This window comes from Marmota monax, unplaced genomic scaffold (assembly GCF_021218885.2).
Source record: "Marmota monax isolate L192 unplaced genomic scaffold, Marmota_monax_Labrador192_F-V1.1 WCK01_AAM20220418_F8-fsc00004, whole genome shotgun sequence".
Taxonomy (NCBI): Eukaryota; Metazoa; Chordata; class Mammalia; order Rodentia; family Sciuridae; genus Marmota; species Marmota monax.
Window position 1 is genome coordinate 9,540,505 of NW_026692881.1, and position 18,810 is coordinate 9,559,314.

An 18,810-nucleotide genomic window follows, 5' to 3' on the forward strand; every position below is an offset into this window, starting at 1 on the left:
GATTGTGGCTCAGTGGTAGAGTGCTTGCCTAGCAAGTGCAAGGCCGTGGATTCAATCCTCAGCACCACATAAAAATAAATAAATAAAATAAAGATATTGGGTCCAATGACAACTAAAAAAATAAATATTAAAAAAATTGATGATCTTATTATTGAGTTTGATCTTCATCACTTTTTAAATTGAACAAATAAATAACATGAACTCCACCTAAAGCTCCTTGGTCAGTAAAGTGCACCCACATCACAGTGCTATGGAAAGCACACTGTCGTGTGCAAAATAAGCAAAAAGAACATGGGGAAGAGATATCATGGTGACTACTGCCCATGTACTTCAAGGCATTCATGACATAGATGTTTCTAGTGGTTCAGATTTACATTTCATAAGTTAGAAAAACATGAAAACTCTAATTAGATTTTGTCAAATATTAAATAAAATATAATGAAATTATTTAATTAATTAAATGCCATTCCAACAGTTGAAGGTAATAAAACTTGTATTATCAAACAGAATTAAGTTGCTATAACAAAATGTACTGATGCTTTCAAGCTATAGCTAATTTGACATTTTACCTCTACATATATTTAATTATTGAAAATAAGTTGCAAAACACCTAAATTCCTACTTGATAAATTAGAGGTGAGAACTACCTTTTCTTCTTACAAAATTTGGTTCCTTGCACAATAGCAATGACTAGAATAAATGGTGCCAAATTTTTGGAGTCTTGTTTAATTCGGTATATAATTAAAATCTCATGTAGCTTTATTGGTTTTAGTATCCAGCAGAGAAAAAATATTGAAACTCCAAGAGATTTTGAATTAAATAGCTACAACAGTTTTGTTTTATTAGTTCTGACTGTGTGAAAAAAATCATAAGGACAACTTTGGAAAAATCTAGTTCTTTTAGAGCCCCAAATGACTTTTAAAACAATAAAACAAACTATAAAACCTACACAAGTGATATTAAATATTATGTAGTTCAATAAATGTGACATTCACAAATGTGGTTGTAATTTTTTTAAACAACAGCAAAGTGAACATGGATCTGATGATTGGATTTAGAAAAGGTAGTGTTATATAGCTTAAAAGAATTAAGTGCTTCAATTTGTTGGTGAGGATTATGTAGCTGAGTTGGAATGTTATACCAATGACTTTAAGATCTCCATCCATTTCCCAGGGCCTATGGCTACATCAAAGAAAGTAATGGTCTTCCTTTATTAGTGACTATTTACTAGTTCTATATTATTGATTATTTTCTTAGCATGTCTAATATTCATTTTTGAAAGTTTAGAGATTTAGACCTTTTTGGATGGTGGCTGCATCAAGCACAGAATAAACAAGTACTATAAATGCATACTCTTTTTTTTTTTTTTGGCGGTATAGGGATTGAACCCAGGGCCTCATGCATGCTAGGCAACCACTCTGCCACTGAGCTATATCCACAGCCCAACCCATACCAATTTTTGTAGGGGGGTGGAGTCCCAGAGATTGAATTCAGGGGTACTCGAACACTGAGCCACATCCCCAGCCCTATTTTGCATTTTATTTAGAGACAGGGTCTCACTGAGTTGCTTAGTACCTCACTTTTGCTGAGGCTGGCTTTGAACACGAGATCCTCCTGCCTCAGACTCCTTAGCCGCTGAGATTACAGGAGTGTGCCACGGTCCCTGGCCCAACACATACTATTTTTGAAGATGGAAAATGAAAGTTCAATAGTAATTTCTGTAAAGGCATTAAATGCATTAGAGGAATCATCCCAGTTACTTGCTAGATAGAAGGGACAGGGAAAAGGAGAAAAACATAGGAGGGGAAACCTTCTGTGAGAAAAACAATTAATTATCTGCTTAGTTCGCTGAGGTCTCACTCTTTGAAAACTCAAATATAACTTTAGAAGTCACATTTGAACATTAGATGATACTGTCCTTTCTTAGTCCTCAGAGCCTGTGCCTGTCCCTGGAATACCGAAGAAAATACCTAATTCTCCATCAGGCCACATGATAATGATGCTGGTGGAACTAACAAACATCAGAGTTACCCACAGAGATTGAAGATTCTCCAATCCAGTCCCCTCACTGATGTTTTCCAGGGGCAAGGCACTACCTGAAATTATATACAGACTTAACAAATAATTCAAAAATTTTTACCTTTACAGAATGAGGTGGTACATTCATTTTAAAAGACAAAATCATGCTTATTTTTTCCCAGTTTTTATATTGAAAACAGGGAAGCTGAAACTATACTACAACAAACATCCATATTCTCTCATAGAATGTGATGCTACATCGTATACAACCAGAGAAATGAAAAGTCATGCTGCAATTGTGTACACTGAATCAAAATGCATTCTGCTGTCATATATACCAATTAAAATAAATAATTAACTTAAAAATCCATATATTCTTCACCTCAAGCCACCAAATAATAACTTTCTATATTTGGTTTACCTCCCTCTTCATGTATATATCTATGCATACTTACACAGATGGTATACATAGGCGTATATACAATGTGTGCACATGTGTTGTATGTTAAAATATTTGAAAGTAAGTTGCAGATATTATGACCCATCACCACTAAAAACTTTAGTTTGCATCTTCCAAAAATAAGAACATTTTCTCATATAACTCACACATAGGATATTAATACTGTTGTCTAACATATAATTCATATTAAATTTCCCATGGGTTTTAAAAAAACCCAGAATCCAATGAATTGGGGTGATACTATGAGACCTTGTGGAAATCCTCATCTTTACCATTTTACCCATGAGTTGAGGTGTTCAATGATTTTTTTCTTAAATGAATTATTATATTTTCCAATTTTAGCAAATTTTCTACATTTGTTAGAAGGAATTCTTGCAGTTTTCCCATCCACCATCCCTTTTTCTCACTATAGGGGCTGGGACTGAAGCTCAGTAGTGGTAGCGCACTTGCCTGGCATGTGTGAGGCACTGGGGTCGATTCTCAGCACCGCATATAAATAAATAAAATAAAAGTCTATCAACAACTAAAAAATATACTTAAAAATGCATCGCTATGGATTCATGAATTGTTATAATTAAAGTGTAATAATCTATAATGTATTTTTGAAGCTTAAATCTTCCCAAGTTCAGCCAGTGGGAGTCCCTTCAAGGCAGCCTGTTTTCTTTCCATGGTTTCTGACAAAGGGTATCCATGAACACTTCTTGTATCTTCCTAGACCTAGAATTAGTTACTTCAAGGACTTACTCCATGAATGGATCACAGATGCCGATGGCTCAATTCTCCAAATATTCAAGAGGTATATTCTCCCTCCGATCTCATCCCTCTCTTCATGGACAGCCAAAGGTATTAATTTTCTGTTATTCTTCCATATATAGTTTATGTAATAAAGCAAATACACAGATATATTCTTACTGGTCCCCAGTATTTTGAAAATTATAACATATACATTTACTGGGTTTGTCTGTACTTGTAGCTCTTCATTGTCATTAGATTCTGAAAGATGCCTATGACCTATCCCAGAACGATTAGGAGGACCCTTTAGGTCAAATGTTTCAGATGAGAAAAGTCCAGGGTGGTAAATTTACCAAAGCTGCATGAGCTAACACTCACATGCTATTCTCTGGACTTGGATGTTGGTCCTCTGACTTTAGCTTGTTGTCATCTACTCATCTTTCAAACATAGCTTCTGTGGGGAAGCCTTTGCTTTCCTTAATGCTCTTCCCTCCTCCCTGCCCCCACAACTAGGTGATGTCCCTTGTTATAAGATTCCTGCACATATATATATTAGAGTTAAATGTTTCCTGTCTCCGTGAATTCAGGGATTAGATCTGTCTTGTTCACTGCTGGCACACAACAATTGCTCAAAATGTAAGAAGTGAAACTCGAATCCAGGATGTCCGGCTCCCAGTCAACTCTTCCTACTTCGGACCCACTGCAGTTGAAGAAATAATATTTCAAGGATGTAAATTAACCCCTACACAGAAAAAGACACACAGAAAAAGCTCGAGAAGTCTTTCTATATACACGACTAATAGAGAACCTTAGCAGAAACAGCTCGCCGCGAGGTGTGACCACCGCAGGAGGGCGTCAATCAAGAAAATTCCCCTTTGCCCCCGAGGCGAGTAGAGGCGCACTGGGCCGCGGCCACGAGGGCCACGCCACCGCTCCAATAGAAAACACGTGCAAAAAGCAGGAGCAAGGCTGGGCATAGCTGCCACCGCCAGGGCTCAGGGACAGAGGACATGGGTCAGCTTTCTTGGATTGCAAAGCCTCCTCCTGGAGCCTCAGGACCTCCACCTTCTCTTGAGTCCTGTCCAGAGCAGCTTCTGCCAGCATCCTAGGGAAGAGTCTTGAGTCCGGGGGTCCCCAAATGAAACTAGCTGCAACGGCCTAAAGCCCGGAACACCTGAAGTCTAGTCCTTTGCACCACCTAAGGACTGCCGCTCTTTTACTTTGGGGCAGCGCTAGGAACTGCTGGCACAATCTAGCTCTGAGCTCGGGAGGCGCCTGAGGCAAATAGCCAGTACCACCGTTATTCCAGGGAGCGCGCCGACCAAGGGAAGTTTCTCTCGGGCCCATGAAGGGACGGCCCTGTTACCATCCTCCGCGCCCCTCGCCTGGGCCCATTCCTGTCACCCTGAGGCAGGCCTGGACAGTGCTCCCGAGTTTCGTTAGAGATGCTTCCTGGCTGGGGCTACAGCTGCTTGGGTCCTGGCTCTTGACAGCTTCTTTCCTCGCACCTCTCCGACGCACTCACGCTGCCCGGCTTTCCTGGAGGGGGTCCCCGGCAAGGGTGTCGGAGATTCAGTGGCAATGGTGGTGGCGGGTCACCTGGGCACAGGGTCCCAGAAGCCAGGGAACCGGCGAGTCCCGGGGGCGGGGAGCTCGGCCGGCGGGGGCGGGCCAGGGATGGGGGCGGGAGGCGGCTCTTAGGTCCCCGCGCCATTGGCCGCAGGGCCTGGCGGCAGGAAGGGGCCAGTGAGCGGGCCCCACCCCGTGGCCCGCGGAGCCTATCGCCGGGAGTTCGGAGCGCGGATAAATGTAGCGCCGCGGTGCGGGCGGGCAGCTCTCCGAGGGGCCGGAGCGCAGCGGAGCTATGCAGTACCCTCACCCCGGGCCGCCGGCCGCGGCGGGCGCCGTGGGGGTGCCGCTGTACGCGCCCACGCCGCTGCTGCAGCCTGCTCACCCGACGCCGTTCTACATCGAGGACATTCTGGGCCGTGGGCCTGCCGCTCCCACGCCCACCCCCACGCTGCCGTCCCCCAACTCCTCCTTCACCAGCCTCGTGTCCTCCTACCGGACCCCAGTGTACGAGCCCACGCCGATCCATCCCGCCTTCTCGCACCACCCCGCCGCTGCGCTGGCCGCCGCCTACGGCCCTGGTGGCTTCGGAGGTCCTCTATACCCCTTCCCGCGGACAGTGAACGACTACACGCACGCCTTGCTTCGCCACGACCCCCTGGGTAAGGCGGCCAGGTCACAGTGAGGCCAAGTCGGGGCGACGGCTGGGAAGGCGCCACCCGGCAGGTGGCAGCGCCCGGGAGTCGGCGGGGGCGGAGGGGAGAGGCAATAGAAAGTTGTGGCAAAAGCTATTGAAAAGCGGCTCTCGGGCGCGCGCAGGGACAGGAGGCGCGGGCACCGGCATCGCGCAGCCGGGGCTGACCGCACAGTGACTCAGATTGGTTTTCCTGCACCTTGCAGGCGTCGGGGCACTCGGGCCTGGCTGAGACTTCGGGCGCTGCCGCCGGGGCTAGCGGAGGAGGATAGCCCTGGGCCGCGCATGTAGTCCGGGGTGGTGCCTCTTAAGGAAAGGGACGGGGAGGAGGGTGTTGAGGCGTCCTGGGCCGGCCTCTGCGGGACAGGGATAACTGCTGGGCCCCGGGTGGTTACGGGGCTGGACTTGGTTCAACAAGCTTGTGTAGTGAAAGAGCCTGACCCTTTCCGTTCATACAGGAAATCTTGAGTTCTCGATAGGAGTAAATCTGGTTTCAGAAGCTGTTAAGTGTTTTCCTGGCTGCACGAAGCAGACCCTTCCCCCGGAGTAGTGCACGCTGCTGATTATTTTATCGACATCCTCAATACAGACAAATTCAGGAAACACTCGACTTCTGATAGCCGGGATCCGTTTTTCTGATATTGTTCATTTCCTCTGTGTGGGATGTGACTTTATGGCAGCTAAAATAACCAGTTGCTTCCTATTTTTTTTTTTTTCGAGGCTGTTTTGCACCAGTCTGAAGCCTGACGCAAGCAAAATCTCGAAAAAACAATGCCAGCTTTCAAAGCGTTTAGGCGCAGGCCTGCAGACACACCGACGGACGGACTGACAGACAACTCTTTGGAGTAGGAAGATGCAGACCCCGGGCACCAGTTAGGAAGGGCAATGTGGACACTCTGGGCACATAGAATTTGTGGGACTTGTCCCCTCAGTGCAGGGGGTGGGGTGCCTGAGAAATAAGTGACTGGGTTCCGGTGGCCCTTGGCGCCTCTGGGGTCTAAAGCCCTAGGGTAAATAAGGAAACGGGCGCCTTGCCTAGGGCCACCAGGGTTTTAAATCAACTGTTATTGGCAGATTCAGTAGGAACCCCAGAGACAATTAACATTTTTAAAAAATATATTTTAGTTGTAAGTGGATCTTGTATTACATTTATTTATTCATATGAGGTGCTGAGGATCCAACCCAGGGCCTTACCCATGCCAGGCAAGTGCTCTACCACTCAGCCACAACTCCAGCCCCGACAATTAACATTTGAATGTCAGTGTTATTAAGCGCGATCTTTAGCTCAGTCCTCCACTTTTCCTTTTCACCGTCAGAATTTTGGTATATGTGTCTTACAGCTTTTTTTTTTTTTTAGGCTATTATATTTGTATTTTCAAAATTCCAGCCTCCAGGATTTGGTGCCAAGGGCCCCGGTGTAGCTCTGCTCTTCTGCTAGGCCCAGAGGGAGACAGACCCTCAGAAGGGCCGGTCTGGGGGCGAACGTTTTCACAAAGCGCGCCCTGGGTTTCCTTGGGTTACTGTTGGGACCGTGCAGGAGGAAGCAAAGGGTTTTTTGAGATAGACCAACAGGAAACACATTGACGGAAATGTTGCCATAGCCCACGGCGTGGCTCTAACTGGCCGCCCCCGCGGGTCGGGTGTGAAATCAGAGGAGGCCACGGCCCCCTGGGGCCAGGATTGGAGGATCCACGTGTGCGTCGAACTCGGCGCGGGCCTGGGCCTGAGCCTGAGCCGTTCTCGCGCAGCATTACCTTGGATGGTGTCCCAACCCCGCTCCTCCCCAAAACGCACTTATTCGGATAATTGGAAAGTGCGGTTCACTATGGGAGAGGACTTACGGGTATAAAAAAGTTGTGCATAAATTCAAGAGCGACAGGTGAAAGCGCGTCGTGGTGTTCTAAGCGCAGCCTGTACTGGGCATTCTTTTGGAGATTAAAACATTTGTGTTTGTATCTTAGACATAGGTGTTATGGTTGCTATGTGTCCTCTGTAGCTCTGTGTGTCTGTGTGTTGGGGAAGATTAGTGGGAGCGTGTTGGGCTCCCGTTACGCGCTTCTTGTTGCGTGGTCTCCTGGCTTCTCATTCCTCACCTTGTCACCCCTTGAGCCAGGCAGGTCCGGGGTTTGGTTAGGCCGCTCCAGAGCCTTCGCTAACTGCCGCTCTCCTTGCTCGCAGGCAAACCCTTGCTCTGGAGTCCCTTCTTACAGAGGCCTCTGCATAAAAGGAAAGGCGGCCAGGTGAGGTTCTCCAACGACCAGACCATCGAGCTGGAGAAGAAGTTCGAGACCCAGAAATACCTCTCCCCGCCCGAGCGGAAGCGTCTGGCCAAGATGCTGCAGCTCAGCGAGAGACAGGTAGGCTATTTGGGTCTCCTCCCGCCGCAGGCTGCTGGGGCTGGGGTCATCAAGGCTGAAGAGAGCAGTGGACGGGCTGAAGCCACTGTGCGCTCCGGCAAGGTCCGACTCGGTTCAACCCCGGGAGGTCGGGTCTGCACACATTGTCCCTGGCCTCCCTTGGTCCCTCGGGATTCTGGGCTCTTTGCAAGTTTGGTTTTTTTTTTTTTTGTGTGTGTGTGTGTGTGTGTGTGTTTGTTTGTTTGTGTCCCCCTCTTTATTTCTTTCTTCTCTTGTAGGTCAAAACCTGGTTTCAGAATCGACGAGCTAAATGGAGAAGACTAAAGCAGGTATCGACATGATTCCGTTTCTATGGAAATAAATATTTGTATCATGTTATCTCAATGCGAGGCCTGTTATGGGTTGTATGCAAAAGTCATTTGAGAGACTATTTAACCTCTTCACCTTGATTAAAAAGACAAATAGTCCTGCTGAAATTCAGGATGAGTTGCTCAGGTGGCAGTAATGCTAAAAGCACCTAATGCAGGTCCTATATCAATTATGCTTAGGTTTTCACACACTGGCTAGTAAAACTCCCAGCTAATTGTTTTATAAACCCCCATATGTTGTTTATCTAATTAACGCAGGAAAGATAAAGTAATTGACAGTAAATGACTTAAGCAGTTATCTTTGGGAGAAAATTGTTTCTTTTATTTACACAGCCATAATAAAACCAGGCAGAACTCAAGGGTAAATAGAAGGAAACAAACACTTTTAAGTCTTGTTTGCACTGTTTTTTAGAATAATTAAATATCAAAGAGTTTAAAATTATTTTTCTGCTAAGGCTAGCTCTTAAAATGAATATTAAACATACAAGAAAACATCCAAGTAAAGGCTAATTCAGTTTTTAAAGAAGCTCTATTGACTTAAAGCTAAAGGGTTTTTTTTTTAATGTCCTATTCCTGATGTTTCAAAGTTGTCTGACAATTGATGAGTTGTTTATTTGCCAATGTATATATGCTTTTAAATAATAAATACAATACATTGAAACAATGTGAGTGGGAAAATTTAATGTGTATTTTAAAATTTATTAATTATTTCTTTTTTATTAAAACAAGATGATATCCCAAAGGCTATTCTGAAACAGAAAATAAAATTCCTGTAATTTCATTATTCTAACATGATTTAAAAGATTCACAGATTTCCTCTCAGTTGCTGACCTTGTTATGTAATTGCAAATTTGATGAATATATTACTCAAAAAAACTTAGTATATGTTTTCAAAACACTTAGTATATCATGATGTCCCTGTGTAATATTTATATCCATTTTAGACAAACTCAGAATTAAAAATTCACTGATATATTTAGTTTTTATTCAAAGACTTGGCTATAGTGTACCTAGAGGCGTTCTTCCTTTTCATTTCTAGGGATTGAACCCAGAGGTGCTCAAGTGCTGAGCCACATCCCCATCCCTTTTTATTTTGAGATAGGGTCTCACTAAGTTGCTTAGGGCCTCACTAAACTGTTCAGGCTGGCTTTGAACTTGTGATCCTTATGCTGCTGGGATTACAGGTGCACACTGTCACACCTGGCTTGCCAGGGACTTCTAGTTTCTACATAATATGGGAAGATTTTTCAGAAATTCGACTCAGATTTTAAGCAAATTGTAGTTAATTGTTTCTCTTATTAGTTGGCAGCATTCTTCAAGTTCTGTATTTTTTCTTTGCCATCCATGATTTGTGTGTGTAGATGTTCATGAATTTGCTCCAGAAAATGGTTGAAAAGGAATTCAGTCTAATAGTTAATAATTTATTTTTTTCTTAATTCATCATTAATTACTTCAGTGTGTGTGTGTGTGTGTGTGTGTGTGTGTGTTATAGAACTCAGGGATTTACACATGATATACCCCTAGCTTTTAACATTCTTATTCTTAAAATGTCTAGAGAACTTCAAGTATTTAAATCTTTTTTTATTTTTGAGTTGGAGATGATACAATACCTGTATTTTATTTATTTTTATGCAGTGCTGAGGCTCAAACCTAGGGTTTCACATGTGTTACCAAGTACTCTACCACTGAGTGCTAGCCCAAGTTTGAAGTATTTAAAAAATGGGGGATCTGAGGTTTCCCCCTAAGCTTTTAAGACTCTTGAGAACATGGGTCAGGGCTGGTTTTAAGTGTTTCACTGCTATAATACCTTATATTTGTGACTGATAGTCTTATAAGAGTATATCTTTCTCTGAAGTGACAAGCTTCTCCTTCAAATGAGGAATCCCAAGTATGTATTTTCTTTTTTTTTAAAGAAAAGTTTTTTTTTTAAAGATGGACACAATATCTTTATTTAAAATATTTTATTTATTTTTATGTGGTGCTGAGGATCTAACCCAGTGCCTCACATGCACGAGGCAAGTGCTCTACCGCTGAACTATAACCCCAGCCCCCCAAGTATGTATTTTCTAAGTAAAAAGATTACAGCTGAAGTATTTTTAAAACATTTTTTTAAATATTTATTTATTTATTTATGTATCTTTAGTTTTAGGTGGATACATTAGTGTGTTTTTATGTGGTGCTGAGGATCAAACCCAGTGCCTCATGCATGCTAGGCGAGCACTCTACCACTGAGCCACCACCCCAGCCCCTATAGCTGAAGACATTTGATAAATAAAATATTGAAAGGATGGTGCTGGATGAAAAGTCATTTTGATTTATGCCTCTTCATATTTCAAGATCCTACCAATCTCCATTTTCATTCCCTTCATTTAGGAGAACCCTCAAAGCAATAAAAAGGATGAACTGGAAAGTTTGGACAATCCCTGTGAGCAGAGGCAAGACTTATCCAGTGAACAGAATAAAGGTGCTTCTTTGGATAGTTCTCATTGTTCACCCTCCCCTGCCTCCCAGGAAGACCTTGATTCAGAGATTTCTGAGGATTCTGATCAGGAAGTGGACATCGAGGGAGATAAAGGCTATTTTAACACTGGATGATGATCACTGGCATTAGCATGTTCAGAAAATTGGATGGGAAATAACATTTTGCTACAGAAAACACAGAAGAACTAGAAAGCTATGTGAAAAAGGGAAATCAATTTTCTGGTGTTCTGGAAACCTAAAATATTTGGTGCACTGACTAATTAACAAACCTACATTGAAACCTTAATTTTGACTTAACCAATGGCATATGTACTGATTTTAGGTTGTTTTGATAAAGTGACTAAATTCACCCCCATTTTTTAAAGAAGTAAATTGATATTTCTATTTATAAAAAATAATTTTGAACTTTTGTTAAATTTTTAAGTTATAACTTTAATAGTTTTTTTTTCTTGAAAACTTTTCATAATCTGTGTCTACATCCTACTTAATGAGAAAGCAAAGAAATACCCCAAATTCATAGGTACGCCTTGGAAAGGGGGCCCAACTTTCAGGCAGCCTTGGAATACTATAAAAAAGAGACATTCTTTACTTTTCTATGACATTCTTGCACTGCTGCCTTAAATCCAAAGCCATCTGTTGTCTTGGGATGTGTGTTCCTTTTGTTTCAAAAGCAAGAATTGATAAGACTAGACCTAAATGGTTGTTTTGCACCGTCATTTAGTATCCATTTGACCAAAGTGTTAAGGGGATACAGTACCGTCCTACAGGCAGAGAAACTGACTCGCTGGTGATTAATCACAGATAAACTAGAACTCGCAGGTTAAGTGTAAGTAGATTGTAGATATTGTGTTTTATATCAAACAATGTCTATAAAGTGTGTATATAGAATTGTCACTGTAAAAAAATGACCAAAATGTTGTTTTGTTTTTTAATGAATTACTTGTTTATAAAATAAACCCGTCCATGGGACGACTGACCTTGTCGGACGTCTCCTTCTTTGGTTTAAAAAAACAAAACAAAACCCACATCTTCCCTTAAAGCGCCCCGGGTGCAGAGCGGTGCTGGGCGCTGAGCTTGCTGGGGCTCCAGCTCCTAGCGCTCGGGGAGTGGGCCAGCGGGGGTCGCCTGGGACACGAGTTTGAGCCTTTCTTAAGATGTTTGCTGGGGACCCGGGGACATGTAAGTTTCGGGGGCAGGGGGCGGCTCCTATTCGCAGACCCGCGAGCTGCGGGTGGCGGGAGGAGCCCTGGACCGAGGTGGCTCGCGGCGGAGCGCGGGACCGCCTGCGCCCCATCGATTAGCTTCCGCTGCCGGGCTGGCCCCGGCCGCTGTCCTTGACCGGTGTGAGTCAACACTGCGTCATCCCTGAGCGGCCGAGGCTCTGGAGCCCGCTTGGCGTTGTGGCGAGGCCGGGGGTGGGGGTGGGGAGGAGCTGTCGGGGGATTGGGGACCCCCGGCGGGAGGAACAGCAGGTGGTCACACACTCCCGCCGCATCCCTACCGTTTGGTAGGTGTAGGGTGGGAGCGGGAATTGCATACCTACAAATGTCCAGGTGATGCCGAAGCTACTGACCCAGAGCGCACACTCTGAAAGCCACTTTTCTAGGGTGCTCCTACCATGAAGAAGCAGGTGAGGCCAGTACTTCTCCTCCACTCTTGCCTGCTTCCCTCAAAGCTACTCTAGACTGGGAGATGAGGGTCTGAGAGGGAGAGAACAGAGGGAAGTGGGTGGGAGTGAGGCTTGATAGCCGAGTAGAGGAGGGTTCAGGGTTCAGGATGGGTTATTGTGAGATGGGGGAGAATGATATTGCTGAGGTGAAGGTGGCTGTGGGTTGAGACTTCTGACAGTCCTGGTTGCTAGCCCTCATCCATCTACCTGCCTAGCTGAGCCGTTGGGTCTCTGACATTCCCGGAAAATCTTGAGAGACTTCTAGAGAGAGAGCTGGAAACCTCTACCTCTAGCCTTGGCCTCTATAGAGTACTCTAGTTTTTGTGGTGAGGGCCTGTAACAGAATGACCCTATCCCTGACCTGGCTGACAGGGCTGTGGCTCTCCAGACAGCGACACTCAGGTGAAGACTGAAAAAGTCACTGCTCTTAGTGGTTGTCACATCCTGTGTTCTTAGATTCCAGGTAGGACCCTGGAATTGCAGGTGAACTAGATTTCTGAGAAAATGAACCCTGGTCCTTAAGTGGAGAGGTGTGGATAGGCCTGGATGTTTGAAGAGTTGAGTTGCAGTTTTAGTCTTTGGCCTGAGTTCTCTCATCTGTAAAACAAAGATGGCCTACTTGATTTACGTGACCTCTTCTTGCTTCCCAATCCCCAATTCAGTTTATGCTCTTTATTATTCCCCCTACTCCTCATTTGTACTCAGTGTTGGAGCCGAAAGTAGCCAGCCCGTGGGAGAGTGTTCCTTCCCATGGGCTGCAGGCTCCAAGCTCCTGACTCTGCCTAACAGGTTACATCAAGGTTTCAAAGGTCACAATCAGTCTTGTCTGAAAAAGCAACTGTCTGTATCAGATTTTTGGAGAATAGGAGGCTTGTGGATCCGATATTGAGTTAAAGTAATGCTGTAATTTGTGTGTTTTGCTCCCAGAGATAACCTCTAGTTAATGTTTATTCTTAGGAGTAACTGTATCATAACTATTAAGTAGAGAAATACCAGCTTATGTATTGATTGACACTAGAAAACTTGAGAATTCTTGTTTTAAAGTAGACACTTCCCTGAAACCAAGTTTAAAGCTAACCCCAGCTCCCTTCAAATTGCTCATCTGAATCTAAACATGTCCTTCAGAATCAAGAGCATGTTAAGTGGAGGAGGTTCAGTACTCCCAAGGACACAGGTTGGCTCTAACTCTTCTATAGTGCCCCACTAGAGACTGCCAATGAATATTTACAAATTCTTCCTACAATCCAGGCATTTTTCATTTGTTTGTCTTTTGGCTATTTCATGTTGAAGCGGCATGTATGACCTTTACAGCACAACTCCTGTCTTGTTTTTAACTCTTTTTATCAGGAGATTCAACTTGAAAACGGTTATCATTTAGCAGAAAGTCAAATAGAAAAGCACATTTTTGTAAGCAAAACGTTAATGATTGGAAGAATTGCCCTAATTTCATCATGACAGTGTGTGATTAATCCCCTGGGTCATGTACTCATACTTTCAGTTATTCAGTTCGTTGGTCTTTGATATTCAGAAAACTTTCTAACTTAATAGGATATTGATTTTGTTGGATGATGTACTTTGACTCTTTAAACAACATCACTTTTAGGGATGACTAGCCTGTTGTATAGTATTTTATTTAGAGAACTATTGCATAAGGTTTCTTTTTCTTGCTCTTTATGGTTTTCTCGGGTGAAAGCTGATAAGACATCTTGTGGGAAAAGAGGAAACCATCTCTGATAGTGAAAGTACCTATTCTCTTTCAATATTTCTGACAAGCTTTTTGTTTGTGGGCTTATTACTGTGAATATTCTTCTTAGTGGGAACAGGACAGGGATTCAAGAAAACATGAATATTTGGACTTTGCGAGAAATGCATGTTGCTGGGGGCAGATCCAAACTTCCCAGTCTAGTTATACTTCCTTGTGGAAGAGAACATGAACTCAACAGCTCACCCTTTTAATTTCTCTTTAAAATCTACTAATTAATAATTCTTTAAATCTGTGATTGGAGGTCATATTCATGTGACTCTGGATAACATGGGACAGAATGTAGAAAAGTAAATAATCACCCAGATGCTTGAAAATGGTTAGGAGTTTGGTATCTTGTGGTCAAAATAATAACATATTCTACTAACATTTTTACCTTTCATCCCTTTGGGTTTTATGAAATTCCAGATGCATTCTGAAAGCATCTCATCTAATTTTGTCCTTTGATACTTTTTTGGTTCTGTTGTTAAGTTGCACTGAGAAGCACTTTGCAGAGTCCTCCTATTTACCCAAGTATCTGAGCTCCAAGATCTTAGAACACCAGCTACCCTTTCAATATGGTTGTAGGAAATTCCTCTCCACAGATATTTTCCTGGATAAGAGCTGGGATGGAAGAAAAACAGATGGGGTCCCCTGCAAGCCCCTTGCTGGTGTGGGTGGGGCAGGTGTGGAGCACCCTTGGCAAACAATTCTCAGCCTCCAACCCTCAGTTCCTGGAGTTGTGGGCAGCAGACCTGAGAGTAGGCATCAATACCTGGCACCCAGCAGGCGCCAAGTGTTAGCCCCAAAGCTAAAAAGCCGCAGTGATTCCCTTCTTTTGAGACAGCTCTTTGATTCACAGTTACAGGCGGGAAACCTCTTCAGAAGTCGGATGTACACAGATCTCTGCAGACAATGGAGAGCCAAGGAGACCTTGGAGCTGGCAAAGGCATTTCCTGTCTGTGGAGGATCTTGACTTTGGAGCATCCGGCAGGCGGTCGCCCATGAGGTTTTCGAGGCGAACGAACACTTTCCTGTGTAGCGGTTTAAAAAAGACCAAGATGATGAAAGAAAAAAAGAAAAGTCATTGCCAACTTCAGGCGATTTTCCATATGAAAGCCAGCGGAGCTGCTTCCCATTTAATTTTTGTCATTGTTGTTGAATGCATATTTTCTAACCATTAATTAGAATACTTTTTAATTTGAAAGGGAGGTTGATATTATTGAAAAATCTTAAATATTAAAAAATCTCCAGTTGGGCATGGTGGTGCCCACTGTAATGTCAACTACTCAGGAGGTTGAGACAAGATCTTGAATTGGAGGCCAGTCTCTGGAATTTAGCAGACCCATCCCCTGCCTCTCAAATCTCACTCTCTGAAAACACATCTCAGATGAACACAGAAAAGAGTTCATGGTAAAGGGTTTCCTCCCCATATTCATAAATACCTGCAAGAAGAGAGATGCCTATTGAGTTTGTCTCACCTTGTTTTTATTTTTTCTTTGATAGTTTAATTATGCCATTCCATCTTTTCTCTCTATTTTTCTTTTTATTCATTCCCTTTCCCCTATATTCCACCTCCCTCTTATGATTCCTTTTCCTCATTCAGCTTATTTCCCCATGAAGAAAATGGGGGCTGGAGTTGTGGCTCAATGGTAGAGCACTTGCCTAGCATGTATGAGGCCCTGGGTTTGGTTCTCAGTGCCACATTTAAATAAATGAATAAAATAAAGATCCATCAACATCTAAAAAAATTTTTTTAAAAAGAATAGAAAATGGGGGCTGGGGTTGTGGCTCAGTGGTAGAGCACTTGCCTCGAATGTGCGAAGCACTGGGTTCGATTCTCAGCACCACACATAAATAAATGATTAAAACAAAGGTCCATTGACAACTTAAAAAAAAAAAGAATAGAAAATGGAGCTAAGTGCTGTGATGCTCACCTGTAATCCTAGCAGCTGGGGAAGCTGAGGCAGGAGGATCGTGAGTTCCAAGCCAGCCTCAGCAAAAGAAAGGTACTAAGCAACTCATTGAGACCCCATCTCTAAATAAAATGCAGCCTTTTCCATTTTTTTTTTTTTAATTTTGAGACAGAGTCTCTCGATAAGTTGCTGAGGCTGACTTGGAATTTCGATCTTCCTGCCTCAGCCTCCTGAGCTGCTAGAATTACAGGTGTGCACCATTGTACCTGGTGAGAGTTGAGTTTTTTTTTTTTTTTAATTTTATTTAATCTTAACTCAAGTCTAGCATTAAATCCAGAAGGCATTGCAGTACAAAATAGGTCATAGCAGCTTTTGTGGATGTTGCCCTTTATTCTATTATATACTGGGAAACTAACCCATTTGGGGCACCATTTTCCTCTTGTTTTCTGCTGGAAATGAGCATAATAAAATACAATTTATAATTCTCAAAGCACTAAAAAATGTCTGCCTTTTGGTCCATTAATTTGATGTTTGCCCTGTATAAACTGTTCAGTATCCTATTATTTTGTCTGACCCATTGATACATGTTCCTCAAAGGACTCTAAACACAGTAGCATAGTGGCTTACTGTTATGTGACAGTATCTAGCATGGTGTTTGGCAGACAGTAAGCTTTTAAAAAATATTACACTAGAATGAAATTGAAAGCTGTTTGCCCCCCCCACCAAAGAGAGGAGAGACACTTTCCTCCCTCCCTGAGCCCTGCACCCTCATTGTATGTCCCATTCCTTGGCCACAAGGAAACAGGGCTTCCCTAAGTGGTTCCAGGAGCACAGCATAAATCACAGTAAGTAGTGGCTACAAATACCATAGTCTGTGCCAGGTTTGGGTCACTGTGGGAGAAGACAGGCGTAGGTCTGTTTAAGCCTAAACAAGCACTAAAAGATGTTCTCCCGCCCCCCTTTTTGTTTTACCGACATGCATTCAAGAGGAAGTGTTTTTGTGGTTTATATTGGCCATCTTTCCCTTTAGACTTGGCAATGTCTTTCAATGTCCAATTCGTACTTCTCAATTTCAGTCAAGAGTTTTATTTACCATATACCAATTGACTGAAAAATGACACCATTTGGAATAGCCTGTTAGTACTATTATTTTTATCAGTATCATTAATTTAACAAGTGGCAACAGGAAACCCAGATGTTTTAAATGATTTCTGAAAATATTTCATAAATTGCAGAGAACATAGTTTGTTTGCTCCACATAATGATTCAAAGTTTTAGCTTTCCTTAGCTGCTTATGGAATGTGCATTACATCAGACTTTCCATTAATTGTAAATTAGACTGGACTAATTCAATAAACGTTCAAAATATGACCCCTGAGTGCAGGTTCAGACATCTAGAGGAAGTGGTTTCTTAGACACCTGCCTCCCCTATGTTGACTTGATGGTACGTAGGTGGAAGGGAGTGAGATAGTTATGATGATGTATGGTGCTGTTGATTAGTTAATTGAAGGTAAAATTTTTAGCTTCACCAAGCAATTACCTGATCTCATTAAAGTCTTTAAAATCACCTAAATGCCATTTTGCTTGAAGCAGCTGCCTCTTGTTTAGATATTATTTCAGGCATTAAGAAATACACAATGCTAATGGTGACCAGAAAATTTAAGCATGCAATTACTGGTACATATTATTCAGTATTATCCATCCTGTCTGAACCTGGAGCACTAAAATATATTTACATTTGCACAGTGGTTTACTTAAAAATATTAAAGCACCACGTTTACAAAATATAGATTTTTTAACAAATAAAATTATTTTTAAAAGATGGGCATGTTGATTTTATTTATTAATTTTTTTTAGTTATAAGTGGACACAATACATTTATTTTATTTATTTATTTTTATGCAGTGTTGAGAATCGAAACTAGTGCCTCATACATGCTAGGCAAGCACTCTACCACTGAGCCCCTACCCCAGCCCCTGATTTTATTTTGAAAGAAACTTTTTATTAAAGTCAAACATACCAAGAAAATCACAAATGATAGGTGTGCAGCCATAAAACAAATACACCATGTAGTTGGGAATCTGTAATAAAATAGAACAGTACCAGACACCTAGAAGGCCCTTTCTGTCAGTATCCCTATCTACCACCTCAAGGACACCATTATCCTGATTCTAAATGGTGTGGATTAATTTTTGAACTTTAATACAATGACAGTATTTTCTCTTTTATCTCCCACTTTTTAATTTTTTGTTGGTAAAATTCATTTGTGCTGTTTGTTCATGTTTACTGCTGTATAGTAATCCACTGTATGAATTTTAAAAAAAATTTTAGCTGTCGATGGACTTTTATTTTATTTATTTATATGCGGCCCTGAGAATCAAACCCAGTGCCTCACACGTGCCTGGCAAGCACTCTACCATTTAGCTACAATAACAGCCCCCATTTTATGAATTTTCATGCTGTTTTTCTTCTCCTGTGGACAGTGTGGGGGCCAAATCCAGGACCTTGAGCATGCTAGGTAAGTGCTCTATTACAGAACCACACCCCGAGTTCTCTTATGCTACTTTGAATACTAGATCTAAGTGTGAGAACTGTATCATAGAATTTACAAATAATGCTGTTTACATTTTCTGACAATACACTTCTTTTTTCCCATATTTTTATTGGAGCATTATAATCATACATAATAGTGGGATTCATTATTACATATTTGTACATGCACATGGTATAACAATATTATTTGGCAAACATCATTTCCCAGTGCCTATGCTTATTTTCAAAAGGCATGATCCATGTCTTATTCT

General features: G+C 42.5%; 1 protein-coding gene and 1 long non-coding RNA gene across 2 annotated transcripts; both read left to right on the forward strand.

The window, feature by feature from the left end:
- The first annotated feature begins 4,992 nt into the window (after positions 1–4,992).
- Positions 4,993–11,661, forward strand: Hhex (hematopoietically expressed homeobox). Its single transcript, XM_046450457.2, has 4 exons — positions 4,993–5,442; positions 7,653–7,831; positions 8,110–8,160; positions 10,573–11,661. The coding sequence occupies exons 1-4, from the start codon at positions 5,076–5,078 to the stop codon at positions 10,792–10,794; spliced, it is 819 nt and encodes a 272-aa protein (XP_046306413.1). The 5' UTR covers positions 4,993–5,075; the 3' UTR covers positions 10,795–11,661.
- A 462-nt stretch (positions 11,662–12,123) lies between these two features.
- LOC124096474 (uncharacterized) lies at positions 12,124–15,382 on the forward strand. The gene is made up of 2 exons (XR_006852859.2): positions 12,124–12,310; positions 14,953–15,382. It is a non-coding gene; the product is annotated as an uncharacterized LOC124096474 (long non-coding RNA).
- Positions 15,383–18,810: the final 3,428 nt, after the last annotated feature.